The sequence below is a fragment of the Falco biarmicus genome, chromosome 14 (assembly GCF_023638135.1).
Source record: "Falco biarmicus isolate bFalBia1 chromosome 14, bFalBia1.pri, whole genome shotgun sequence".
Lineage (NCBI taxonomy): Eukaryota > Metazoa > Chordata > Aves > Falconiformes > Falconidae > Falco > Falco biarmicus.
The window spans coordinates 22,359,519-22,386,658 of record NC_079301.1 but is presented as its reverse complement, the minus strand read 5'-3'; the positions used below and the strand labels follow the sequence as shown (position 1 = coordinate 22,386,658).

The 27,140-nt window shown below is 52.7% G+C and overlaps 1 protein-coding gene and 1 long non-coding RNA gene across 2 annotated transcripts; one reads left to right on the top strand and one right to left on the bottom strand.

The window, feature by feature from the left end:
* On the top strand, window positions 1–7,236 carry LOC130158828 (uncharacterized). The gene is made up of 2 exons (XR_008825498.1): window positions 1–89; window positions 5,677–7,236. It is a non-coding gene; the product is annotated as an uncharacterized LOC130158828 (long non-coding RNA).
* LOC130158827 (Krueppel-like factor 5) lies at window positions 104–26,914 on the bottom strand. The gene is made up of 5 exons (XM_056359893.1): window positions 26,749–26,914; window positions 11,711–11,758; window positions 7,825–8,728; window positions 4,798–4,857; window positions 104–1,341 (listed from the first exon to the last, which is right to left on the bottom strand). Exons 1-5 carry the CDS (start codon window positions 26,911–26,913, stop codon window positions 1,163–1,165), a joined length of 1,356 nt encoding a protein of 451 aa, XP_056215868.1. The 5' UTR covers window position 26,914; the 3' UTR covers window positions 104–1,162.
* Window positions 26,915–27,140: the final 226 nt, after the last annotated feature.

The window sequence follows — 27,140 nt, the reverse complement described above, 5'->3', positions numbered from 1 at the left end:
AAGAATGGCTGATGTGCCCCACGTGTCACGGCACCCCACAGAAGAAGAGGGAAAGTGCCTTACGGAGCCCAAGGCGGTGAACCTGTGAGGTAGGTAACATGAGTACAATCTGAACAGCAGGATTTATTGGAATTTGTTTCAAAGATGCTTTTTTCTTTTCTGCCTGAACGTGATGAAATGGCAACAGCAAAGGGCTGGTGTGATTGCTGATGACTGATTCCTTGTGTGCATGTTCAAGGCTTGAGCAGAGCCTGCCCAGTGCTTTTTGAGAAAGGCACAGCATATTATGGCAAACCAGAGCTTTACCAGCGGCTTTTTTGCAGTCCCCTTGGGTGGTTTTAAGACTGATGCTGGTTCACCCAGAGACGTCTGAAGTCAAAATTCATCTAGGAAGCAGAAATGCTAAGGACACAACCAAAAAACCTGGCCGAGCAGGGCAGATATTTGCAGCTCCGAGCGAGCTGGCTGCCAGGAAGCCACAGTTGGGCTCAACAGGACACAGATGATGGCTTTTGTCATCTGCTTTTGTGTTGTCCCTTGCTCGGAGGCTTGTCAGGTGAGTACGTCAAAGGCCCTTTCTTCTATGCCCCCATGGAGACTGGGATTGTCAACCCAAACAGCCCTGGGCATGTGCTGTTCCCACATGTCAGAGGTGCCACAGCCATGCTGTGGGGCAAGGTGCCACATCACGGCCATGCCGTGGGGCAGTCCAAGAGGCTTGCACTGACAGTTTGGAGTGGGACCTCTCACACACAGCCAGGCTACCAACCCATCACAGCCCTCCTCAGGCTCACCGAAGAGACCGCCCTGAAAAGGGGTAGAAAAAATCCTGAAGAGCTTGAGATATGAAGGACAGTTGCTCCTGAGTGACAAATAAATAGCAGGTTTGCTGGAAGAAAGCCCTTTGGAATCCAAGGTCCATCGCTCCAGTGCCGCCGGGAGCCTCGTCATGAGATCAGTCTGTAATTATAACTCTTTTTTAATGAGATTTCTTTTAAAACCAGAAACAGCTGGGGACAGGGCTTGCAGAGGGGGCTTGCTTGCCACCCCTGCCGGTTGATCACAGCATGGGTTTGTTCCTATGTACGAGAAGAGGAGAGGCCCCTTGGAAAAGAAAAAGAGTTTCAGCTGCTCTTGGAGAAGTGGCAAACGTAGGCGGCTCCTAGTTCTGGTGCCGCTTCATGTGGAGAGCCAGATGGTCGGAGCGGGAGAAGCAGCGGCCGCAGGCTAGGCACTTGAAGGGTTTGGCACCCGTGTGCTTCCGGTAGTGCCGGGTCAGCTCGTCGGAGCGGGCAAAGCGCCAGTCGCAGCCTTCCCAGGTGCACTTGTAGGGCTTCTCACCTGCGGAGGAAGAGCCACAGGTCACGGGCACAGCACAGCCCCGCCACGCCACAGCCTACACGGACACGCGCCTGCCCTGCCTCCCAGACACCCCGTCCTCCAGCAGGACCCGGGGGGGCACCCCGGGCTGCCCTGCCCCGAACAGGGCTCGTGGCCACGCTGATGCTTCCCGCTCCCAGGGTGTGCTTGCTGAGCACAGCCCATAGCCACCACGGGACCATCATCAGTCACAGAGCTGCAGTAAGCCAGGGCTTGTCCATGTGCCCCTCCCCCACCCCCGCTTTGCTTTCTAGGCTTGGTTCCTAGTACTGTTCAAGTTCCTGTTGGATTTTGGAGCATTTCTGGCTAAAAAAAAATCTATTTAAAAAAACCCAAAAAAGCTAAGAATTATATTTATTTATATATATAAAATATATTAAAAAAACAAAGGAAAGTGTTGCTGCTCATACAGGTGTGGGGAGCATCAGGAGGAAGAAAGGGGGTTGTGCCATATAGATTTTCCTCAAAACCTCGCATCTTTGAAAGCACCTTCTAACCCTCTCTGCCTCAAAGTTCAGCCCTGCAGCAGCTCACACAAAACACTGTTTTCTACAGGACATGTAGGTGACGTCATGCCTCTGCCCTCTCCTCCCTCCCATCCATACACACCTATTCCCGAACTGAAATCAATTAAATTGTGCAACTTCTTGGCCAGCTGGGAATTGGGCTGGAAAAGCCCGTGCCTTCTCCCAACTGCCTGTGTGCCCAGGTTGTGGGGCTGAACCCTGGCTGCAGCCCTCTCCGTGCCTGGGTGTGGTGCTCTCAAATATTAGCCCTCACTCTTAACAGCCTGAACAAGCAGGCAGAGTTCAGGGAATGTGCTGACTTTCCCGACCTCAAATATTTACCATTTCATCGGCCAATTGCTGAGCACACCATCGCGGCATGAATGCACGTACACATGCAGCATGCGTGCACAGGCATGTATGTTGTGCTCTGACACGTTTCCCAGTGAACGGCTGTTCCTCCCTGCAGCCTGTGTGCTAGGCAGGCGGTGCATTTGGCCAGGAAAATGAAAACATTCAGCCACAGAAACACCTACAGTGTCTTGCAGTCACCAGACAAAATATGAAAGCACAAACACATGACCCTGGAGGAGCCAGGGCACCAAGATCATCTCCAGCTCCTCAAAAAAACCCTGGGCTCTGCACCACAGGAAGGGGAGAGATGTGGTTTTTTATGGCTCAGGTAAATGGGGAACTTAAAGTCAATTTATGAGCAGCACACTGGATGTTTTACAGCATGCTGGGGATCTCGGGGTTTGTGTTAGCATGCTAAGACAAAGACGGGATTTGCACTGTGCAGCCACAGACATTGTCCCAGCCGGGTCACCTGGCTGGGTCAACCCTACCAAGGCCCTTTAGTTTCAAACAATAACAGGTTGATCTCCAGGATAGAAACAAAATGCTTTCCATTGTCCCACGAGCTGGCTCCATCTCCCAGGACAGCACGGCAGGGCAAGCTCAAACAAAGGAGCCAAACTGGCATTCCCACCCCCGGGAGGCGGGTGAGCAGCCACCGGGTTATATATTTAATCTCACAATGGCACCCAGGAAATGAATGGTGTCTCCAGGAGATGAATACAGCCCAGCCCATAGCAACGGGCAAACCACAAGAAAAGATCTTGGAGATCATGTACTTCTCAGCCCAGCTGCCATCAGGCGAGGAATCGAGAGAAAGGGCATTATTAACCCTTCAAGTGATGGGGCTGAAGCAGCATCGAGCTTACTCAGCTGGCAGGAGTTGGGATGGCCCTGCTGTTCCAGCTCCGGTGCTGTGCTCAGCGAGGTCGAGGCCTCAAAAGCAAAATGCAAAGCTTCAAAAACTGGACACAGACACCCCAAGCCTTCCTGTGTATGGCTCTCCATTTTGGGTTTCCTTCTTTTTACCCACCCCACAACGCTACCAGTTTTCTTGCCTACTCGGGTCACGTCCTCCTTCACCGCTCTGCCCTCCCCTCTTATAGCAAGTGAAGTGGAAGGAGGCAAACACACTTGGATTTCCAGCCCAATTACTGGGAAACCTAGAAAAATGACTGCATTTTATTGGGTTCAAAAACTGCCCAAGTTTGCCTGCATACATCTTCATATCATGACTTGAAAGGACGTTGCCTGTCTCAGATGGGTCACGTCCCCAGGCACAGAGCTAAGCCCTGTGCTCCAAACAGGAGAAAAGAGATATTCAATTTTAAAGCGAGAGCCCTGCCATAGCCCTGAATACAAATTGCTGTTGTGACAAATGCTTATCACCACCAGCTCTCAGAGCTGGGACAATGTCCTTCCTGTTCCTCTCTTCCACCCCTTCCGTGTCGCTCTCCAGCCTGCTCCTACCCAGGCTCTGCCAAAAAAATATTGTACCTCATGCACAAAGAAAAATTCTTTGCTGGCTTGTTCGAAGGACTGATAAGATGAAAACGGAACAGAGCCAAGTGCAAGAACTGATTCCCAGCCTCAGGATGGGTTTTGTTCGTTGTTAATAAAAAAGAAAAGTGAACTCTGGGCCAGCTTAATTGCTTTCAGTAAAGATCAGCCCTTCTATAAAAGAGATTTATGAGGGCACTGATGGTTCCTGGACTACCTGGGGATCTGATAAAGTTTCAGGTATAATAAATGCCTTAATGAGAAGACCCGTGCTTGAATGCACGAGTGCCACTGAGCTAGGTTTACCCCAGGGAAGCTGGCTGTGGTGAGACTGGTGGGAGCTCCCCTGTGCTAGTGACCCTGTTTACACCAGCAAGGGCAGCCCATGGCACCTTTGCCCTCAGGGATGAGGGCACAGCCCTTCTGTACATGTATTCAGAGCCCTCCTGTTACGTGTATTCAGAGTCCTGTACCTGTATTGGTGTATTCGGCAGCCCCAGCGATACACCACTGGCAGCTGCCAAGGGGACAACCACTAGGTGCGAGTGGTGTACGTGGCTGGTACACAAGGAGAAGCCAGGGGTTCCTTCCTCTCCCTGGGAACCACAGCAGCCCTTGACGCAAAAGAGACAGCCTTTGTCTCCTCAGAGGTCATATGTATGCACCACGTGCCTTGATGGAATCTTTCTGTAGGCTAAGCAGGAACAGACCTGGCTAGGATTTGAGAGATCTCAAAGGAAGAGCTCAGAGTAATAGAGGCTCTGAGGACACCTCCTCCTCCTCCCAATACATAGACTCGAGAGCCTCCAAGAGTTCTCCTAAATTTTAGACCACCCCTCCAGAAGGCAAGCGAGTGCAAGCAGCAGTGTACTCTCGCTATAAACCAGTGCAGCCATTGGACTTTTTTTAACATTAACATCAGTAGACTTAACCACGCTCCTTACCCCAATAACCACCCTAGATTAAGCTAATCAGCTATGTTATCACCCCTGTTAACAGGCACAGTATAAGACGTGTAGGCTGGCAGTTTCCCCGATGATGTGGTGCTCGCTCTTACCTGTGTGAGTCCTCTGATGTGCCTTCAGGTGGGAGCTCTTGGTATAAACTTTTGAGCATCCTGCAAAAACAGAAAAGACAATTTCCCTGTGAGAAAGGGGCCCGTGCTCGAACAAATCCAGAATATTTATATTCAAAGTTAGGGACAGAGCAGGCCTGAAAAGCACTCCAGGCATCTATGCAAATAAGCCTGGCTACGCCCGTTTTGTTTCAGCAGTAACTCAAGGGCATTTGTCCTCCAGGACAGACAGACCTTTACAACACACCATCTTTTGCCATGCAATCCTGACACCCATGGGCATGGGTGCTGGGAATTGGGAGGGAGGGGGAAAGATTCAGGCACAGACTTTCAAATCCCCCCTTCCTCAACCATGTCTTCAAGGCAGGATGAAAGCATTAAATTCACCACTGTTAGCTGCTAGCTTTTTGCTGCTATTTGTCTTTTCTGGATTCCAGACGAGACGCAAGTGATACTACTACCACAGGGCTGGAGGAAAGATGTATTTTGTAATAGTTTCAGCCCCAGCAGAAGTGGTAGAAACATTCCGGGAAGTGGGAAATGCCAGGTATACTGTGGAGCCAGAGTCTGGCTTTCAGGATCCAGAATAAAGCCAGTGGGCAGCATTTTCAGAAGGTCAGCAACAAGAGGTTTAATCAAAGAAAGGCTCTTACAGAAACACCGTGACTTTGGCAAAAGTTTCAATAACAGGCGTCTTAAAATTAATCATTGCAAGTTCCTCATTTCAGTTAGATAAAGTTTTGAAAAGCTTCTCATGCTGCCTTTATGGCCCTGCTGCATTGTGTTTTGACAAGTACATTAAAATATCAATTTGAATTTTTATGACCTGCATAAGCAACATAGTCGTATTTTTCATTCCAGTGTTTCCACATGGCCTAAAGAAGCTTCTTGCAGGAGTTCAGCTCTCCGTCCTGTCCTACTCAGAGGGGCAGGAGCAGCCTGCTGCCTTGCCCCTCCCCACGGCAGGAGGGGTGAGGGCTGGTGACCCAGCTCAATTTTGCTTCTGATGCTCTGAAGCCTTGGAGGTCCCTTACACTCAGAAGAGAGAGAAGTATGGATGAGCCCAAGGACTGCCCCCTTGCTGGCCATGGAAGCGCAGCCAGCTGAGCACCCAGAGCAGTTCCCAAAGCTAGAAGGAGCAGCAGAAAAGAAGCCAGAGCAGGGCATGGCTGGGCTTCATTTCCCCGTGAGCACGGAGAGGAAAAAGTGCTGAGCCCACCACCTGGAAACCCGGATCGGGGCTTTGCAAACAGGTCTCCCCTGCTCATCCGGTTACCGGTGTGAATTTGGCATGCCTCCTGTCGCTTCCTCAAGCAGACCACGTCAGTAAGACCTGCTGCCCCTGCCATCAGTCCCGACTGGTTTCACCTCTAGCTGAACCTCACTGTGAAGTATTAGAAGAAGCCTTCCTCTGTCTCTGCACGTACACACTATCGAGCCACCCGGTGTTTATTCAGCACAGGTTGTTGGGGGGGTTTTTTGCACCACAGATGTGTTCCTGCCTTTCCACGCAGGCCAAAATCCTGCCACAAACAGGCGAGCTTTGCTGTGGTAGTGCATCCTGCAGGACGAGACTCTTGCTCTGACCAGTTCTGACAAGAGCAGAGGGGTCTGTCTCAGAGCACTGGTCTGCTTACAGCCTTCGTCTGGCTCCCACCACAACCAGCAGAAGGTAAAAAATTCAGCGCGAGCTGTTAACCACAAGTACATGGATGCAGGTTCTGGCTCAGAAAATCCCTAATCCGCAGCTTGCCAGAGAGCTGGAAGGTGCGAGCACAGAAGGATGTCCCTAACATCTCATATTCTTGTATACTTCCTTGGGTCACTGCTGGAGACAGGATCTGGGCTAGACAGGCCTCTGGGCTGACCTATGACAGCCACTCCTGTGCCAGGGAAAGAGCACATCAATCTTGCAGGAGGCAGTTAGGAAATCACTTTCCTCAGTTCACACACCCCCATGGGAAAACTGTTTGCTGATCCCCAGCAGCTTGATGGCGGGGGCTCCGTCCAGGAAGCGGGAGGTGTGTGTCCCTGCACGAGGGCTGGTGATTTTCAAGCCCTCACGCTGCTGGCACTGGAGTCACCAGAGGGACACGATTGCTTCTCTCCCGTGTGGCATGAACGAGCGTTTGCAGCTGTGGGTCCCACAAGCTCTCTGTGCACAGTGCAGGGAACCCTGCGAGATCTCCTCCCGCCAAGGTATCCCAGGTCTTTAGATGGACACGCTCATGCAATGAGGTGACACACAGGGAACAGCCTCAGCTCTGGGCTGATCATTACCCTGAAATGCCTTTGGGAGATCCACATCTATACCGGATCTACAATTAAGATATCACAGTGTTTTTCCTTTATGTTTTTTAACTGAGTTATACTGCTATGAAGTTAAACGTTACATAGCTACATAAATACAGTTGGACTTGATGGTCTTAAAGGTTTTTTCCAACCTAAATGATTCTATGAAGCCACTGAAGGATATGACAGAGACACTCAGCTTATTGACTCTTTGGAAGAAGGAATTGGGGCTACAGAGGGGGACCGTAAAGGCTGTTTATGGAAATTACTGGATGGTTTGCCATCCATTATGGGAGAGTGGGAAAGGAAAGGTTGGTGAGAAAGCCAGCATGGTTTCACCTGCAGAGAGCATGTGGCAGCTCAGGGTTAGGCAAGATCAGAGCGAAATAGGCAGCAGATTTCCAGGAGCATCCCTGTGCATTGCAGGAGCTCTCTGCCTTGCAGTTAGGCTTGCTTTTGCCAGAGTGGAAAGGGGAAAGGGAAGGGGAGAAAAAAGGCATCAGCTAGTGCAGACAGGATCGACATCTTCTGCTCCCTTGGTGGTGGTAGCAGCTCCACTTCTCTGGGCCTCTCCACCCAGCTCCATAGCTCCCTTCATCATGCAGACAAAGTGATTTCAGATTAAATTCCTGCAGAGGCCCAGGGCAGCCCCCAGCCTCAGCATGTCAAGAAGAGACCCCTGCCAAAGCCAAGTCAATACATCAATGATAAGCATACCTGGGTAATCGCAGTGATGGATTCTCCTTTTCTCCAGCTCAGGGTTGTTGCGTCTGTTGTATTTGGGGGTCTGCATGACGATGTGCCCTTGGGAGAGGGTCCCAAGGCCATTGGGGACTGGAGGGACCTGGGATGACTGGACTAGCTTCAGTCCAAAAGTGGCTTCATAGGATGGTGGGGGAGAGATGGTGTTGATAAGCTCGGGTTGATTTTCTGGGCTGCCAGGCTGTGAGTTGGGGGGTGAAGGGGGGAGGTTCACCCCTGGAGCAGGGTAGAACTGCCCTGAGATGTTGAAGTTTCCCTGTCCCTGGGAGACATGTGGGTACTGCTTAACTGGCCCTCCTGGCTGGACAGGTCTGTGGACCACACTGGACATGGTGTTACCTGTGGACATGGTAATGCCACTGAGACTGTTGATGGCTGTGGTGCTGTTGGAGGAAGATGTCAGAGTGGTAATGTCAGCGCTTCCGTTGCCAAGAGGCATCTGGTAAAGCTGGGATTGCTGTGGATTGGTGGATAAGGGGATCTCAGAGGGCATCTCCTGCTTGATGAAGATGTTGTTCACTGCCACTGACTGGGGCATGCTGAAGACACTGGTGAAGTCGGGCAGGGTCTGCGTGGAGCCCGAGGCAGAAGAGCAGGGCTGGGCAAAGCTGGTGCCAGGCTCTGTTTTGATCTGTGGGAATGGCGTCATGGGTTTGGGTGGCCGGTAAAGTCCAGTGCGCAAGTGTGTCGTGTCTGGCAGAATCACGTTGATGTTGACGCTGTACGGCGTGGAAGTGGGCTTCTCTGTGGAGAAGTACTCATCCACCACCGAGGCGCTCTCCCGGCGGTACTTCTTGTCTGGTATCATCGGGATGGGTGGCACCTCATTTGAAAGATACTTATCCATTTCGGACCGTGCCTATGGCAAAAAACACAGACAAGAGAACTTGTGAAGAGTGCCCTTGACACACTGGTGGTGGGAGTCCAGCATTCAACAAGCGCTTCAGCTAGCAGGAAACAGAGAGCCGAGAGTCACAGGCTGCAGTGATTTAGCTTCAGTCTCTGACTCAGCCAGACTCCCCAGGAGTGAATCACCGTCCTTTGTCCCACCTTCCTCCTACCTGTCTGCACTGGTAACAAAGGGTAAGCTAGGCAGAGGATGCAGTTAGGAGAGAAATACAGCCTGATAAAGAAGAGACAAGGTTTAGGTACAGAGCTTTGGTCACACAAACAAGAGAATTTAACACTAGAAATGGGATGAAATCAGAAACTCTGCTCCGGTCAGCCTCACACATTGGGCGTGTTGGATCTGCAGCCCACCTTAGACATGGTGACTCTGATCTCCTTTAAACTCAACAGCCTGAGATGTACTGCACCTTATTCTAGGGCAATACTTTTAATTAGCCGAGAATATTCTAGGACAGTATCTTTAGTTACTTGAGAATTTCTGGCTGTAGCCCCAGAAATCTCAGTGAAGTTGCCACTAATTCAGTGGACTGTGAGCCTAAAATGGAAACTGCCAGGCATATTATCACTGTCTTGGTAAAGTGACTCAGCCCTCACCCGCCCTTTGGTTTAGTTCTAGATTTGTAAAGCTGTTTTTACACGTCTGGGTCCTCCAAGCTAAAAGGACCTCTAGCTCAGACAACCACCACTTGCCAGGTTTCTTACCCTCCTGGTTCATGTCTGGTGTGGCATCCCACTGGATCCAGGCTCAATCATTCAGCAACCTGATAGAGCAATCCACTAGGAAATTCATCCTGTGGCATTTGAGGACTCAAGTTCTGCTCTCTGTGGTTAAGGATACCAGTGCTAATGCTCTTCTATAAAGCTAACAGCCTTTAATTATGTGGTTACCCATGTGTCAAGCTCATTGCAAAGCCCTTGTAGACTCATTCATATGTAGAGGAGTTGGCAAAATCACCAGGTTTCCCTGGCAGGGCCTACAGCGCACTTCAGGAGAGCAAGCTGATCTCACCCCACACCCTGCATGCTTGAGCCGAGGATTTTACAGCTCTGAACTATGTCACTGGAGTGCAATGGGCCAAAGTCATCCCTGCTGCAACTTCGTTGCTCTTAACAAAGCTGGACGGGATCCAAGAGATTTCCTTGCCCTTTCCAGCGAAACACACCACCTGCGCTTCCAGCTAATTCAAAGAGCCTTTGCACCTCTGCAAGCCACACTGGCAACGCACGGGTAAGCTGGCTTCCACCCAAATACAGGTACGTGCCACAAATACACCCTCTTTTACACAGGTAGAAGTTTGGAGAAGCTGGACTTGGAAGTGCTACGCTGCACTGGAACTGAGCATGCTGCACTGGGACTGTGTTTTCTGTGCTGTGCTCGCTGTACTGGTGTGTGTGTACACACTGTGCTGTAAATCCCACCCATCACCATATGTGCAGGCCCTGAAAAGTACCTGCCCTCATTCAAGGAAGCTACCTGTTGACACTACAAGCTCACTTTGTGTCACACCCTCATCTAACCGCCTTTTCTCAAGGCAACCCAGCAACCCCCACCACCACGCTCCAGTGAGGAAACCTGTGCTCAGGCATACCCTAAAGCTAAGGCATCAGCAGGAGCAGGGAGAAGAATCGGAGACCCTCCACTCAGTCCTTGAAGGCTCATCCAAAACCCTGATGTATCTCTCTGCTCCCCCCCTGCAGCATCCAGCTTGGGTTCCTGCCTGAGGGAGAACCAAGCCGGAGCTTTGGAGCTGAACCCTGCGCACCCATGCTGGCACACTGCTGCTACCCTTGGGAGTCAGCTTGCTCTAGGCAGTACCAGAGACTCGGAATGCCGTACATACCTGAGCAATGAAGTGACCCACTTGCCAGGAGTGGGGGCAGGGGAAAGTTGTTGGATGCCTTTTACTTCTACACTTCCCTTATCTCTGGCATTTAACTTTCTCACCTTCAGTTCCCAAGGGAAGGTCTCCCCTCCACAACTCCAGTGGGTCCTTGTACGGCAGGCAACCAGGCAGGTATATTAAATGTAGAAAGGCATGGAGGGCCCTAATTCCTGAGCCAAAACCTGCATTCTCAGCCAGAGTCCCCCTGTCCGCTGCCTTTCCCCCTTTCGCTGTCTCCCAGCCTCCTTTACTCTCACAACCACCCTTACCTGCAGAGCAAAGTCTTCTTCCTAGCATTCCACTAAAGCCTGATAAATCCACTTCTCAGCCGTACCAGCCCCGGGGTCCTGGGGAAGGGGGGTGTTAAGGGGCAACTTGTCAGCAGAGCGAAAGCAATGTGTTTGCACCAGACAGGGAAGGACACCAGCCCTGTCCACAGCTGCAGCCCCACCGGGGTACACAGGACTGGGAAGGCGAGGGCCCCCCACGCTGGCACCCAGCCTGCGGTAACACGGGTCCTACAGGGCCGAGGGGCCCAGCATCCTTTGAAGAGGGACAGAGGAGCACTTTGCGTGTTTGTGGGCCAGAAATGCCCAGCAATCCTAGCCCCCACCTGCACTGCTCATGCAGGGTGCTGGCACCTAACGCCCTGAGCACCCCAGCCCGTCCTCTATCCAACACCAGCTCCTAGGCCCACGCACAGCACAACCGGGACTACTCGGTGCTGACGTGGCTGGGTGGGATCCAGCTCGAGTGTCCCGATTGCAGGTGTCTCTGGCTGCCACTCATGGCTCCTTTCTGGAGCCAGTTAATGGAGACACACAAGCCACAAAGGAGATGGCTGCACCGGGGGCGGGCTGGCTTGCACAGGTGGAGACACCAGAAGCGGGAGGAACACAGCCCGGGTGCCGCCATGTCCTTGCCCGTGGATCTGGGGGGCCCGCACTGGGGCCGGGTGAATCCTGGCTCAGTGTTTCAGGGGCTTTAGCGGTACCTCTCACCAAAGGGGGAAGAAGCATGTGGAGGAAGGAATGAGAAAAGTGCTTCACCTCAAGAATGAGCGGTGGCATCCGCTGTTCCATCCTCATCGGGTGCAGCTGTGGGACAGACAGAGCTGTGTTAGTGGGACAGCCCCCCCCCCCCCGCCCCCCCAGCCTCCTCAACCACCCCCCGGCCATGGAGGGCCTCACCCCCTGGCTCCCCAGCCCCTCACAGCCCCAGGGCCTCTGGCTGTCAGCGGCCGGTCCCCGCCACCCACCCTGCTCCCTGACATGGAGGCAGGGGACCGTTGCCCACGCCGGTTGGCAGCGCGTGGCCAGAGCACCCTGCCTCCGCCTCACACCAGCAGGCAGCAGGGCCCACGGCGAGGGGGCAGAGCCCTGAGCCATTGCGGCAGCCATGCTTGCCCCAGGGCACCTGGAAGGACCCCCCAGCCCCCTGCCCCGGCCTGGGGGGGACACTGCCCACCCCCAGGCTTTGTGTGGGATGACGGGACCCAGAGGCCACAGGAGGAGCAGGCGAGGGCTCAGCTGGCCCACCCTGTGCAGGGATCGCCTTCATTTTCCTCCTGCCCTCAGGTGGGAGCAGCACCCCATCTTCAGCATCACCACTCTGTTCATTGACAGGGATACTTTTTTCTTTTATTTTTTTGTTTTCCTTTCCTGTTTAACACCACCTGTCCCACAGCGGGGTAGGAGGAGGGACGGAGCAGCCCACTGCAGGGATGAGCCGGGACTTGCCCCCGGCTCACAGAGCCAGTTTCTGGTTTTAAGTCTTAATCCCCACCGAGAGGCACAGCGGGATCTGCCGTGGTGTTTGGAGCTTGCCCAAGGAGGACGGCCTCTCGGTGAATGCGGGCAGAGCTCGACCTGGCTGCAAGGTTTGCTGAACTCTGGGCTTCTCACGGGGAGAGAAGGGATAGCTGAGAAACACAGAGCTCTCCAGAGGAGGCTTTGAGGCACGGCGCAAAGACCTTCAGAGATTTCTTAGCCCAGTCAAATCAATAAGTTCTCGCAGTTCCCATGGGGCTCCCATCCACAAAGGTTACCATAGGGTGGGCAGAAACATTCATGCTGTGTCCTGGGAACAGGCTGGAAACCACCAGAGCAGGTGTCAAGGGCTGAGCCCGCAACATTCACCCACCCAAGTCATGTACAGGGGGTTTTCTTGGTGCAGACCTGGGGCTGTGGCAAGCCCAGGCACCCACCACCTGGAACCGGCACCCACCACAAGGTGCTGTGATAGCCAGGAGACACCGTGCTCAGCTGCATGCCCAGGGCCTCAGGCACAACTCCTCTACCCAACATCTAACAAGCTCCCTGTGTCACAGCATCTGCAAGAGCAAGGGTATGAGAAGCTTTCCCCAGGAACAGCCTCAGCCACACAACCTGGGCTCAGATGAACCACGGCAGATGTGTGGCAGCACGACAAGCTCGATCCAGCCCCTCAGAGGTGAAACTCTCAACATCACCCCACTGACAGGCTCCTACAAACTTGGGGGAATCCCACCTCATCAGGCACAGAAGCAGGCAGCCCAGCCACCCCTGGCAGTGGGGTCCCCAGGGACCTGTTCGGCAGTTGGCCTTCAGCTAGGCCATTCCTGTGCTTCCCAATCTCCAACATGGGAAGACTGCCAGAATTTAAATCTCTTTTATCGTTCCTCACAACCACTACAGCGTGCTTGCAAACATCCTGCACACCTCTCCTCTCCTGCCTCAGTTCCCCCCAGCTTTCCACAGAGGGCTGATGGCTCTTCTCAGATCTCTCACCCAGACTCGGACTCTTTCTCCAAGGCCAGTGCTCAAAATAGGCTACAGTACTCCAGCACCAAGTAAAGGGGAAGAGTTATCTCCAAACCCCAAAACAGTAATTATCTGCTTTCTGTGGGTTCAGCGTCAGCCTGTGCCCCATTCTCATTCCACATCCTTCTGCTCGCTTCCAGTTGGCCCATTTTCTCCTCCACAACCACTAGCTATCACCCTAACCTCTACCATTTATTTTGTTCAACAAGACTGCAGTAAAGCCTTTTCTCGCCCTCTCAGTTTGGGGTCATGCACATATTGTCAGGCTGGTCAGTCAGACCAGCAAGGGCTAGAAACCAGTACAGGTTTCCCTCTTGCTCACAGAAAACCAGCAAAACCAACTCAGTGGGCTCAGATTTCCCATACTTGAGGTGTTCGTATTTCTGGAAGTTGCATCTAAATGGAGGATGTTCCTTGCAAGGCCATGATAGACCACAGAGCCACATGGCCTTGAAAGGACGGATGCCAAACAGGCTGGGGATGCTGACAGCTGCCATCCCTGGAGAGCCACTGTTCTCCATGTGGTCTTCATGCCTGGAAGCATGAGATGCTTAAATATGAAATTGCCAGGTCAGAGCTACAAGGGCATTGGGGTTGAAAGCTATGTCCCGTCACTCCCACCAACTGGAATAAACAGCTTCAGAAGCACCCATATACTTCAGATAAGCTCCTTTGCAGGTAATGCTTGATCCTGCAAGTGGTGGTCCAGCCACTGGATCCCTCATGTTGAGATCAGCTACACCAGGAGACCAACAAAATGCTCTACATTTCCAGCAGTCTGCATTCAAGACCTGCCATGGTAAGCAGCACAAATACAAAAGAAGCGATTGAGAGCAAAGCGGGCCCCGCCGGGAGGAAGCCCTACGGACACAGGGTTTCTGCAGGCTCCTGGGCCAGCCCCAGGCAGGTCCTGGCAGCAGGCTGCAGCCCTGTCTGGGGCAGCTCTTGAGAGGGCAGCTGAGGACACTGTGGTGGGCTCACACAAGACAGCAATGACCTGGAACAATCAGCCCATCCCTTCCACCCTGTCTGACAGCCACAGGCAGGTGATTAACCATTTTCTTGCTTTTTTGCAGAGGACTGAACTTACCACATAGCCAGGGAGCTCAGTTTATCTCAATACCACAAGAGATACCCACCCTGCCTTGATGCAGAAAGCCTCCGGGACCTTCTAGCTGAAGAGCCACTGGATCTTCAGTGGGTTCAGCGACCAGGTTTCCCCTGTACTCACTAGCAATGCCATCATTGCAATCACCGGAGACAAGGGTGAGATTCAAGGTCTGGAGACTCCACTAACTGCATCAACAAGGGCTCCAGCAGCCATCACAGGAGTCATACATCAGTAGCTTAAAAGTGAGCAAAGCAGAAATACAGGCAAAGCAGACATCAACAAAACTTCTGTAGTTTAGTCCAAACTGGGATCTTTGGTTTGGCCAGGAAGGGAAAGCCAATAAGATGCTGTCCCATTGAATAGTCTGTCATACAATAAAAGCACTGAACTCCTGCGGTGTTTTCCCCTCAAAGTCATAGTACCTATTTCTGACTATGGAGGAAGGTCTTTTCAACTTGCCATAGAAAAGAAAGCCAAACAAAAAAAACCTAATCAGGGAAAGGTTAGAATAAGCACTGTATCCACTCCAGACAAGGCCACTGGACACCAGTTTGTGTTACTGGACCAGCAGGACCATGTTACACTCAGCACTGGCACATCTGAACAGGGACTTGGTGACCAAAATCCCCTGGAGGGCAACTTGCTGAGGGCAAACCTCAGCAGCCTCGGAGAGCTGTGTGTTGAAAAGCACCCAGCATGGTGAGATCAGTAAAAACTGAGCCAGTTGCTCTACGAAGAAAGCAGATGATGAAGCCCTGCTTCCCCCAGCTTCCTCCAGAGTGGCTTCTCCCATGGCTAATAGGCATTGACATGAGTCTTCCCCCTCTACCATCTGCCAATTTTCATAAATCCTACAGGAACCTCCTGCTTTGGAGACCTCTATCTCTCTTTCAGATATTGTCAAAGGCAGGGGGAGGCATTATCAGGACATGGATCAGTACACGTAGAGTTCAAGACAAACATTTCTTGGGAGGAAACAGAAAAAAATGGTGCTTGAGCCAACCATGCCATTTTGCCAGTGATTCACCACGAGCATCGTTAGAAGAGTGCTAGGCACTGCAGGCTGTCAAGGCAGGAGGTGGGACGTGTCTTTCCCATGATTAAACACTTTCTAATCTGAAGTTGATAAATAGCAAACCGCCATAGAAACATCAGATGTTGTCACCACACAGGCAGCAGCAGAGAACAAGGAGAGAAATCAATGTTTGCTAAACAGGCAACGAGCTTGTAAAGTTGGCAGAGGGAGTGGCTGCGGGGGAAAGGGCTCAGGACAGGAGAGGAGTTTCTCCAGTTCTTGGCAGCCTTGAGCCCTGCGCTAGCCCCTGCCTGGCCGCAGCCCCTGTATCCTGCTCTGCAGTGCCGGGAGGCATCAAGCCCACTTCTCCCCTTCCCCAGCTGGGTCTCAGGCTCTCGCTCACAGCCAGCCCCAGCTGCAATGCTGTGCTGCTTGGAGATGCAAAGAGCTTTCAGGAAAGGGGTGCAAGAAAATAGCCAGCTTCATGCAGGGAAGGTCAGCCAGCAGCACAACCCTGGGGCGTGGGGGTTCAAGGGACAGGGGAACGGCAGGAGCCCCCCACCTCGGGGCAAGGAACCCTCCCCGAGCACAGGCATGTGCGGGACAACGGTTGTGCCTCCTGTCAGGGTGCTGGGATTACGCAGTACAACCTGCTTTCTCATACACGCACCTGCATGAAACTCCAGCCTCCAAGGGAATCAGCAAACAATGGGGAGGATAATCATCAATCAAACCCCATGGCAAGTACCTGGCAGTACCCCTTTAAAGGCACACATTATAAATAGACCATATTTATATACAGATTTGGTTCAATATCAGCATTTATTGTCTCCTAGTTAAATATTGACCTGAGTAAATATTTGTTTCTCTGATCATTTGGGTTTGATACTGACCTCGATCGACGTTATTTTCTGTTTGTTCCTCAAGTCTTCTGGAACTCTCTGCAAAACGGGATTAGCAAAGAAACCCCCAGGACTCTTCCTTTCAAGTACACACAGGGCCAAATATTTAACTGCTGTAAATAACAAGGCACCGTTGCAGGCAGCAGGGCCAAACTCTGTGCTTACGCAGGTGGGTGCTGGGCTGCAGAAGGCCCAGGATGGACTCCTCTCCTTGCTCTGTCTTAAAGAGCTTGGGAGCAATGCCAAGAAACTAGTGCTGCTCTCAGAGCATTCAGCTGTGTCTGCATCACAGGCAGGGGCAAGAGTCATCATCACTAGCTTTGGCCATCTGGGAAGTGGGCATCTACACAGAAGTCTCTGTGCAAGCTCTCTCTGGAGTCTTGGAAGTCTCTGGAGTGAGGAAGACCACCAGAGGCGATCTATCCCAGCAGCTTTCCATCTTGAAGCTGTCACACCTTTCCACCTACAAAAGCAGCTCCTGGAGCAGGACAAAGATACACCCTTTCTCCAGGTTTCTGCCTGGAGCTCGCAGGTGGCCCAGGAGCTGAGCCACACTGCTCTGAAGGGTTGTTGCTCTACTCTTTTCTGCCCTTGTGTTTGAACTACCCAAGGTAATTGTCACCTCTCAGAAACACAGAATTTCCTTGAGACCTAAAGCCACGATCAAGGCAGATGTGGCCAGCTGGGAGCCTGGCTGGCCTTCTGGCTCAGCCAGTAGGCAGCAACATTTCCAGCAGACTTGCTGACTCTGTTTGCTATTCCTTTCCTCGGACAACTGATAAAGGCTCACTCAAAGGCAATCTACCTTGGTTATTTATCACAGAAATCATGCCACTACAGTCAGCAATCCCAAAGGCCAAAGAAACCAGGAAAAACACCCTCATCCAACTCCAAGGTCAAGTGCCTGGAAGAAGAGCAGTTTGGAACAGCCAGGTTCTGGTGGGCTTTAAGAAAGCAAGCAGAAACCTTTATAAAAATAAAGCCATAAATGGACTGAAAAATAACTAGCAGGGTAGACCTTGGAGACATGGAGCTTGGAGAAAGCCCTGGCCCAGCCTACTATCTCCAGGCCTCACTGAACACAGGGGCCATTCTGCCCATCCAGCCTCAGGCAGGTCCAGATGAGGGTGGGGGGTCCCAGTTTGATATTAGAGTAGCTCCGCACTGGTTTCCCCTACAAGCCCAACCTCGGCACTGGATGGAGCCCGAAGGCAGGTGGGGAAACGGGGACAGCAGCCTCTCCTCACCCATTGCTCCCCACTCTGCCCTGGCAGGAGGGAAGCTCTCAAAGTGTGGGAGAGGAAGACATGAGGACTTAAAGGAGTCAGGTCTTCCTACACAGCTTTCTATTTCTGAGCTGCTCTTGCTCGGCAAAGGCTGGGGTCAAGCCCATCAAAGCCAACTGGAGGTTTTCTGTCAAGCCAAATGTGCACCCACTGTCGGAGGCAGGAGGCTGATCTGGGTGGACTTTTGGCATGAGCTGGTACAGCGATTTGGATGTTTTTTCTAGAAAGATGAAATGATCCAATGTTCTTTCAACTCCTGCAAGATCAAGAGGCTTGGAGCTACCACAGCCCCCACCAAACCATGCAGGAACTCAAGCGTTCCCCGGGTTGTGCATACATACAATCAACAGTTGAATTTGGCTAGCCGTGCAGCCCCTGCTGGTACCACCAACTAGAAGCAGGCCCACCTGCAGCTCCACTTCTCCTCGGCTGCAGCATCTGCTCCAGCTCACCCCTTCCCCTGAATCTGAGAAGACAGAGGCTCTCAGATGTCACCATTCCTCCCCAGGATAACCTGGACCAATTTATCCAGCTGTTCCTAGCGTTGCCATGGCCGTAGGACTCTGGGCTTGTTTGTCCTTGAGTCTTCTGGCTCTCCTCTGGTTACACATCCGTGCCACAAGTCCTGAACCAAGCGTGACATGGGAGAGGCTGTTAGAGCTCACAGGGAGCCTCCCCAGCTGGGTGATGGGTGGGATTCATTCTGCCTCATTCAAACCATCTAAAAGCTTACACTCGTCACCTCACCGCCTCTGATCAGAAGAAAAGCAGCACATTCCCTGGGCAGGGTCTGACAAAGGCAGAGTGAGTCATCCGCTGCTTGCTGGGGCTTGTGAAGTCCTCCTGGCATTCAGCACGCCATAAAACAGACCAAAAAGCCTGTTCTTCCCAGTACGAGGTGCAAGGCAGACCCAATACCCCATGCACGTCCGGGAAAAGCAAGGTCAGGTTTCACGTGCGGACAGCAAATCCCACCGTCCTTGTGGCCCTCGACTGTCTCACCAAACCAGTTAGCAGAACAAAACAAAACAAACCCTAAGGCAGGTGAAAACATTGTGTTTGAACGAGTAGGGTTTTGAGCCAGCTCCTTTATTCCAAGCTTGCACAGCGCCTAGCACGGTATGAGGCCAAGAAGATACTGCCAGTATCAGGGACGGAGCGGGGCATCGGAGCAGGTCCGCCTGGTGCAGCCCCTTCTGCTGTGATGCTACCCCATGCATTCCCTAGCACCTGTGCTGCCGGGAGGGTCCTTCTGTCAGCCTGAGAGCAGAAAGCCTCAAAGAGTTTCCTCAAGATCCATTCAGTTTAAACTCCCTCTTTCCACATTTTCACTGTATATAAATGAATTGCCAATTGCCATTAATTAAAGGAGACCGATTATGGCAGAGGCCAATAAAGGCAATTGACAGTTCCTGTGGAGAAGGCACCAAGCCCTGGCAAAGCTCCAGCCAGAGAATTTTGGAGCCTGGGGTTTGCCAGCCCCTGGGAAACACGAGGGCTGTGACACTTGTCGTGTTCCAGAGGTGAAGTCAGTCAGCCAAGCTAATCGTTCTGAGCTCTCCCAAAAGCATGACGCAGAACCACAATAACACCAAATACTGAAAGTTGCTCAAAATGAAATGTTAGGTCCCAAAAAACAACAGTGTTTTGAATGATCAGTTGGGAAGGGGAGATGCCCCAGGTTTTCCATTCAATTTAACAAACCTGGGTCATTTCCACATTTTAGAGAACACCATCAAACCTCCTATTCATTGTGGGAAGGATTTTCATTTGAATATATTCAGCCACCCCTGCATTCAGCTCCCTGAACTGTCCTTGAGGAGCAGCAAAATGATAAATGTTGTACTGGCAGCATTAAAATGATGGGCTGGATTCACTGGTGAGTAGGTACCCGCATATCTCTGCCCTCTCCAGGATGGGTTCACATTCACTAAATTGCCTTAGACGTGACAGAAGTGATAACGGATGGATAATATTATTTTCTCCTGCAAGTGATAAGTACCAGTGTTTTCAGACCAGCTATACTGGGACCAGTTCTCGCCATTCTCTCCTCCTACTTGTACTGGAAATACTACAAAGAGTTAGGTCATTAAATGCATTTTAGTACTTGCAAATCCTATCCTCAGTAGAAACTCGAAGGTTCTTATCACATTAAAAAAAATTAAAAAATAATAATTTTCAAAGAATTCTCCAAGCATTTCTGAACTTAATGAAAGATTCTTTGTTTGAGTTTCAATCTGAGCTTGAAAGGGGCTGAACCTCTTTGATGTGGTAAACAGCCCATGGGGTTTTTTTGAGAGTTTTCATGCTAGCTCAAGTTCTGAGAACATCTGAATTGTAAACATTAATTCTCCAATCCCTGAGCACCAACTGTACCCTGTGACTCATGTAACTCACCAATGGAGCACAAGAAGAGCAAATATTCTAATCAAGGGGCTCAGCTAACAAGACGGTGGTAAGTGTGATTATTTGCAGTGGATGGGTTAGATAAAAGAACTCACTGGACCAGGGAACGAGAACAAAATAGCGTCGGTAGCTGACCAAACAGGTTTGAGAGGGGAAAATTCACAGTGGATGATGCACCGGCCAGAAATGCATTACCCTAGACCTTCGTGAGTAATTTCAGATGACTGTGTTTGCTTCCCACACACCATTCAGGAAGAGCGATAAAGGGAAATCCGTTGCATTTACTATGGAGTCGGAGTCCCCTGCTCATTTCCTCCCTTAAATACTTGCGTTTTCAGTGTTCAAAAAAAAACAACCAAACCAAACAAAAACCTGCCACCCCAAAACATGCTTTTCTAGCTAGTTTGCAACCTCTCCCATGTTGGCAAGTGGAAACCAGGTTCCAGCGAGGGCTGCACAGGAGGACAAGGAACAGCACTCCTGTAATCTTTCTTTCTCGGCACTGTCCCTTTCTCTCGCTCCCCACCTTGCTGAGCCAAACTTCCCCCAAGCAGAACAATCAGCCTTTGTACCACCTGGACAAAGCCATTGTGCACCAGCGAGCTCAAAGTTCGGCCAAGCAGTTTCATCCTACACCTTGTCTGCTTCCAGCAACGCTTGCGTGCGAACCCACACACACATGGGGAAGTCTGTGGGTTTGGGGGATTAAGAATAATGAAAAAACAAACATGGTGGCTGAGATCCCCCAGATTTCCCAGTCTCTGGCTCACCGGTAACCGGTTTTGTCCAAAGCCTGCTGAGCTCCGCACTGACTTTGGACCCACTCCCACAACAGGATCTGATCTGCAATGAGACCCACCACCCCGACACGGCTGCGGCGGATGGGCATCCTGCCTGCGCGCTCTCCCTGAGGGTCTTCCTGCAAGAGCAGAGGAACACATTCATCCTTTCTGGAGCTTCTAGTTTAATTTCCCTTGGCCATGCAGACACCTGCCAGACAGAAAGCCCATCTGACTTGCAAATCTGCGGGCTGGTCCTGAAGGCATCAGGCTTCAGCTGATCCCAAAGCAAAACAGCCCCAGAGGATCCTTCCCTCCCAGGATCCCTCTAGCCAGAGGCCACACAGCGCTCAGCCACACCAACTGCCAACCCACCATCTTGGCTTCTGCTGAGAATGATCAAGTGAGCCTGTTCCTCCTTGCCCAGCCTTTAACTTGACTTCTCTGTATCCCCAGTCTTGTCCTGCACACCTCTCGAGCCTGCACAGGGTGCTGGCACCCTTTGAAAATTAATTTTGCACAATTCCGCAGAACACAAGGACATTTTTGAACCCTTCTGCAAAGCCAGGAGGATCCCAGAGGGCAGAACATCCCAGCCATGCAAGGGGGAGTGAAGAACCATGACTTCACACTGCCCACAGAAGCACATTACATGGACCGGGCAGCTCAGAAGGAAGAAGAAGGGAGCGAGCCACTGAATCCTCAGCAGATCATGCCAGCCTGCTCCATCTCCATGCCTTGCACAGCTGTAAATGGGGATGCTGGCAGAGGCCTGAGCTCAGCTCCCTGCTCAGCTGGTGGAGTAAAGGATGGGAGCTGCTCCTGCCAGCGTTGTGAATCATGGCTTGCCTGACACGTGGCAGTGCAAAGCCTGCGCGGTTCCCTTGCATCGTCACGATCCAGCAGAGAGAAGGGAATACCTTCACATTGCAACACCATGAGCTCAAAGCCTGTCCTCAAACACGGGCACAGCCTTAAAAACTGGCACTACCCTACTGGGCTCGTGTCTGTGGGCCAGGTTCAGCAGCGTGACAGAGCATGGGCACAGGCTGCCCGGAGAGGCTATGGGGTCTTTGTCTCTGGAGACATTCACAACCTGCCTGGACGCGATTCTGTGCAACCTGCTCTGGGTGAACCTGCTTTATCAGGGGGTTGGACTGTGTGATCTCCAGAGGCCCCTTCCAACCCCCACCACTCTGTAATTCTGTGACCTTCTTCTCCTGAGCGTGCTGGGCACACAAGGACCCCAGGAGAGAACACAATATTTTCAGTCCCCTCCAAGCATCCAAGGAGTGACATTAAACTCCAGAAAGATGCCCAGGCTCAGCTACCCCCAGCCACAATGAGCTGTCAACATCTCATTATAGGCCAAGAGCAAAACTCCAAAGCTACCATCTACCCTTTCCCAGCAGAAAAGCTGAATTAATTCATTGCATGCAACTCCTGACAGCCCAAGGAAATCAATCACTCCTTGACAGCTGTGCTGTGGACTTCTGCGTCTCTAGTAATAAATAAAGTGGAGCAGGACTCCTTCCTGGCCCTGATGCAAACCACATCTGTACGAGCCAGAGCCATCACCCTGGTTCCAGCTGGGCCGTCAAGATGCTGGACCACTGGGGAGCAAGAAACCCATTCCTGGTCCAAGAGAAAGCCACCACCCAGTCGTCAGCCCAGCACAGCCACAGTCATGACGAGGATGTGGCCAGAGGGGCTCAGACCAATGAGATGCAGGACACAGGGCCCTGCAGGGACAGAGCAGGATTGAAACAGCTCCTGCATTGCCCTGAAAGCTGAAGCGTACCGAAAAATGCTTGGTCCAGCTTCTCCTGTGACACTGGGAGGAAAATCCCTGCCAGAATAAAGTTAGAGAAACGTCACAGCACCTACATCCACCCCAATGAAAGGGTCTGGGAATGGCTGTTCATAGTACTGAGAATCCAAAGTGCCAGGAAAAGCTCTTGGGGGAACAGCACCATCCTGATACCATCTCATCTGTTCCAGCACCTCCCAGATGCTGGAGCTGTTTTCTTGCTATGCAAGCCCCCCACCCAGCCCTCGGGCAGGGCAGAAGGGAGTTGTGCCAAGCACAGTGGTGAGAAACTGCCCGTGGGGTAGGAACTGGGCTTAGAGGACACAAGGGGAGACTTTCACTGCTGTTTTTCAGCTTGCAGCAGCATAGCCCACCCAAGGAAAACAAGGCAAGAAAGGACAAGCTGGCCTGGGGCTACCCCCAGCCACACTCACCAGGATCTTCCTCACCACCCATGACAGCCTCTGTCCCCACTGGGTGCTCACCAGCCTGACACAACTGCCCATGGGGCTCCTGATACAGGTAGGCAATGGGTTAAACCGGGGTCTTTACTCCATCTCTCCTCCCTAGCAGCTTCTTCACCAGGTGCTGACCTCACCCAGTGGTGCTGCAAACCCAAGTGACCCTCCAGCGTCAGACAGCAGCTCTGAATTCATGGCAGGCACAACCCATCAAGACAGGCACTGCCTTCCCTGAACCCTCGAGGGCAGGGCTGACACTCTCAGTAGCCCCCATTCTCCTCCCCACCCCTTAACTGTAACATGGAGGTGAGCACAGGCCGCCCCTTCCACCACCTCACCAGCACCTTGAGCTCCTCACAACTGCAGGAAAGCCCACCAGGAGCCAGCTCCTGTTCTGCGCATATTGGGAAGGGAGCAGTGGCCATGCCATCTCCTTCCCGACCATGCTGGCAACCTTCCTTTAGAAACAGCCCCAGGATCATGGAAACCTAGGTCTGTTCTCACCATCTCGCTTTCCATCCCCGCCGCTGTCTGCCCAGGGGCAGCTCGCACAAGAAGGCAGGGATCCGGCCGAGGACCACACTCACACCCGAGGGAGACCATGGCATAAAGCTACGGGTGGCTTCAGGAGCAAGGGGGTGACTCACAGGACTTGGCAGTGGGGTGGCTCATCTACCATGAGCTCCAGCCCAGCCCAGAGGGACAGAGTCTCCCATCTGACAAGCAGCAGATGGTCCCAGGAGGGTTCCCCAACCTCAGGTAACAACAAGGTGCCCGGGAGCTGCTTTGGCTCACCAGACCTGGAGCAAAGGGCAACAAGGTGGGAGCAGATGAGCCCCGGTGCCCCCCCAGCCCCCTGACAACCATGCAAAGGAACCAACTCCTCCTTTCCAGAAATGCCTTGCTGTATTGCTTTTCTTCTGTTTATTATTGTTTTTCCATCTAGCATCAGCCTCTTGGGATTTAAAGGGGAAAATTGTGCTTCTGGCCGATCTGACTCAAATCAGAAAGGAAAAGTGCTTTTCTGTCACAAGCCTCTCCTTTTTTCTCTTTTTGTTTGTGTTTGTTTTGTTGGTTTTTTTTTCTAATTTGGGGCAGGGCAGCTGGAAAGGCAGAGAAAAGGGAAAAACTGATCATAAACTCCACAAAGGAACTACTTCCACCTGACTCAGACTGAATAAAATTTTCGACAGCAAACAGCTGCCACCTTCCACTCTTGTTTGAAAAGTGATTTGGGGAGGGCAGGAGGGGCTTTGCAACCAGCGAGATAAAGAGTTTGCTCTTTTCTTTGCCCAAGATCAGGCAGACAGCAGTCAGGAGAGCTGGAGCAGCAGGAAATGCCCTGTGGGCGATAGCCGGTGCCGGAGCTCTGACAGGTCACAGCCTTTTCCATAAGTCTTGTCAAACTGCTCTGATAAACACCCTCCTGGAGCAAAGGGTTTCCCAGACGTGCAGCCATCCAGCTTTTCCACCCTCCAGCTACGGCAGCTTCTTCAGCATCTCTTCTACAGCGACCACAGCCTTTGGCATTCGTTAAGAGAAAAGGGGCCAATGTATGGAAAACTCCTCCCCAGGAGATGTGGGGTCCAGCCCTGGGCTGTCGGGGTTTTGCCACCCATAACGCTTCACCCTGGGTGGGTTTGCAAAGAAGTCCCGGCGCAGCTGCTGGGGGCTGAGCCACAGAGTGTGGGTGAGCTGGTACTCAGCTCCAGCCGGCTTTCCAGCCTCCATCCCCCATACGTCCGTAAAGGGACACGGGGCTCTTATTGGCAAAGGGAGGACATCTCTGATCGGCCACCCTGAGGCCCACCCTCAGCTACCTCTGGGTGGGCAGTGGGTTGGCACTGCCCCAGGGCCCAAAACCGGGGTGAAGGACCCCTCTTCCCTTTGAAGGGCAGCAAGGATGGCATGGTGGAATGAAGGTGTTTCTGACCGCAGGTGGGCTCTGCATCCCCACAAGGAGGACAAGAGGTGGCACAGGGTCCATGGCTGAGGCATGGGGCGAGCACCAGCCCTGCTGCCTAATCCCACCCAGCAGCCAGGGCTACAAAGGGGGAGAGAAAGCAAACCTCGTCCTTCCCCCAGACCAAACAGGGAGCTGCCGCCCTTTCCCACTGGGCACGGGCCCCAGAGATAACCCACATCTTTCTGAAAAGCAACCACCTGACCCTCCGACTTCAGATAACCCACCCGAACCCGGTGTGGAGGGGCACGGGCTCTGGCAGCCCGGCATTACGGGAGAGGCGCTGAGCCAGGACCACCACAGGGGAAGGAGTAGAAGGGTTGCATGGCCCTCTCCCCCCATTCTGAGCCCCACAGCCACCGCTCACAGCCCCTGTGGATGTTGGATCACCAGGGAAATACGGCAACAGAGACGCTACCTTCATCTTGCCACCTCCCTTTGAAGGGCAGAGCCCCAGAACCGGCCCTTGGGGCATCGGTGGTGCCAGCAGAGGGAAAGCGGGCAGCAGATATGCAGCCCCAGCCCCTGCTCCGTGCCGAATCGTTGCTGCCCACCATGGGGATGCCCTCCCAGCGGTCCCCAGAGGAACGGCAGCTGGGACGAGGGTATCCCTGTGGGGTGGCTGCGGAGCGAGGGGCCGGAGCCGCCCTCCCACCTTGATCAAAATGGCGCTGGGGACGTGGGGCGCAGGGTTAATCATTAGCCGTTGGCAGCACTGGGCACCCCACGGCCCAGCTCGCTCCATTTCTCCAGGGGGGAAAAGGTGCCAAAACCTTGGCAGCAGGATGGGGGCCAGCCTGGCTCACCCCTTTTCCCACCAGGAAGAGCAGCTGAAGGCTTTTCATGGTGGGATGAGGGGTCCATCACCCAAAACACCATCGAGGAGCCTTGCCCCCTCGCCTGTGACAGGCAGCAGGGCTTGAACGTGCTTCTGCCATGGCCCAGGACAGGGGTGGGCATGCAAGAGGGGTGGGCGTGCAGCAACAGCCCAAGGTGGCTTATCCAGGTCTTTATCTCCAGTGCACGGCGGGGACGCCGCTGGGGAATTTCAAGGAGCATTCCTTACCCACCATGGCGGCAGAAAAAAATAAATATAATAAAATAAAATGGAAAATAAGCTCCCATTTCCCCACCACCACCATCACGCACAGACACAGCGATCCCGTTGCCCACGTCTCTCCCAGCGAGCCGGCCCGGCGCAGAGTCCCTCGGCACCCCCTCACCTGCTGGCCCTGGGGAGCAGGATCAAGCCCCGGCTCTGGGGAGTGAGAAAAACCCCAGGCTCTCCTCCAAAACGGGCAACAAGGCGTTTTGAAGAAAGGCAGGAGAAGGAAAAAAAAAAAAAAAAAAAATGAAACCCAACACGCCCAAGAGAAAATCCGGCGGAGGGGGAAGCACGAGCGTACAAAGCGACGGAGGTGTTTTAGCAGAGTGGAAAAACAAAGCAGAATTAAGTCTAAATCCCGCAAATACTAGCAGCCTCCGTGCACCTGAGCGGGCGAAGCTTGGCCCCTTCCCACTGCCCCACAGCAAACTGCCGGCCTCTGCCTTACCTGCGCCAAGTCGGGTGGGTTATCCAGGGGCCGGCTGGGGGGTTTGATGTCCTCAAAGACGGGGGCGTCTTCGCCGTGTTCCCCCGACATGGTGACGGGCTTCAGCGGCGTAAACACCGAGGTGTCCTCGGGGAGCGGGGTGCGCAGCACCAGCCCGCTGCTCATTCCTCCCGCACCCCTCGTGCCCACTTCCCCAGGGGGAAAACAAATCTTATTTTAAAATAATACTTTAAAAAGGAGGTGGGGGGGGAAAAGTGAGGAAAAAAAAAAAGGAAGGGGAGGGGAAAGGGAAAAATAAAAAAAACCTGAAGGCAGAGGCGAGCTGGAGCGAGTTGCTAATCCTGGGAGGCCAGGTGTCGGGTCACGGGAAGGCTTTACCTGGGCTGCGGGAG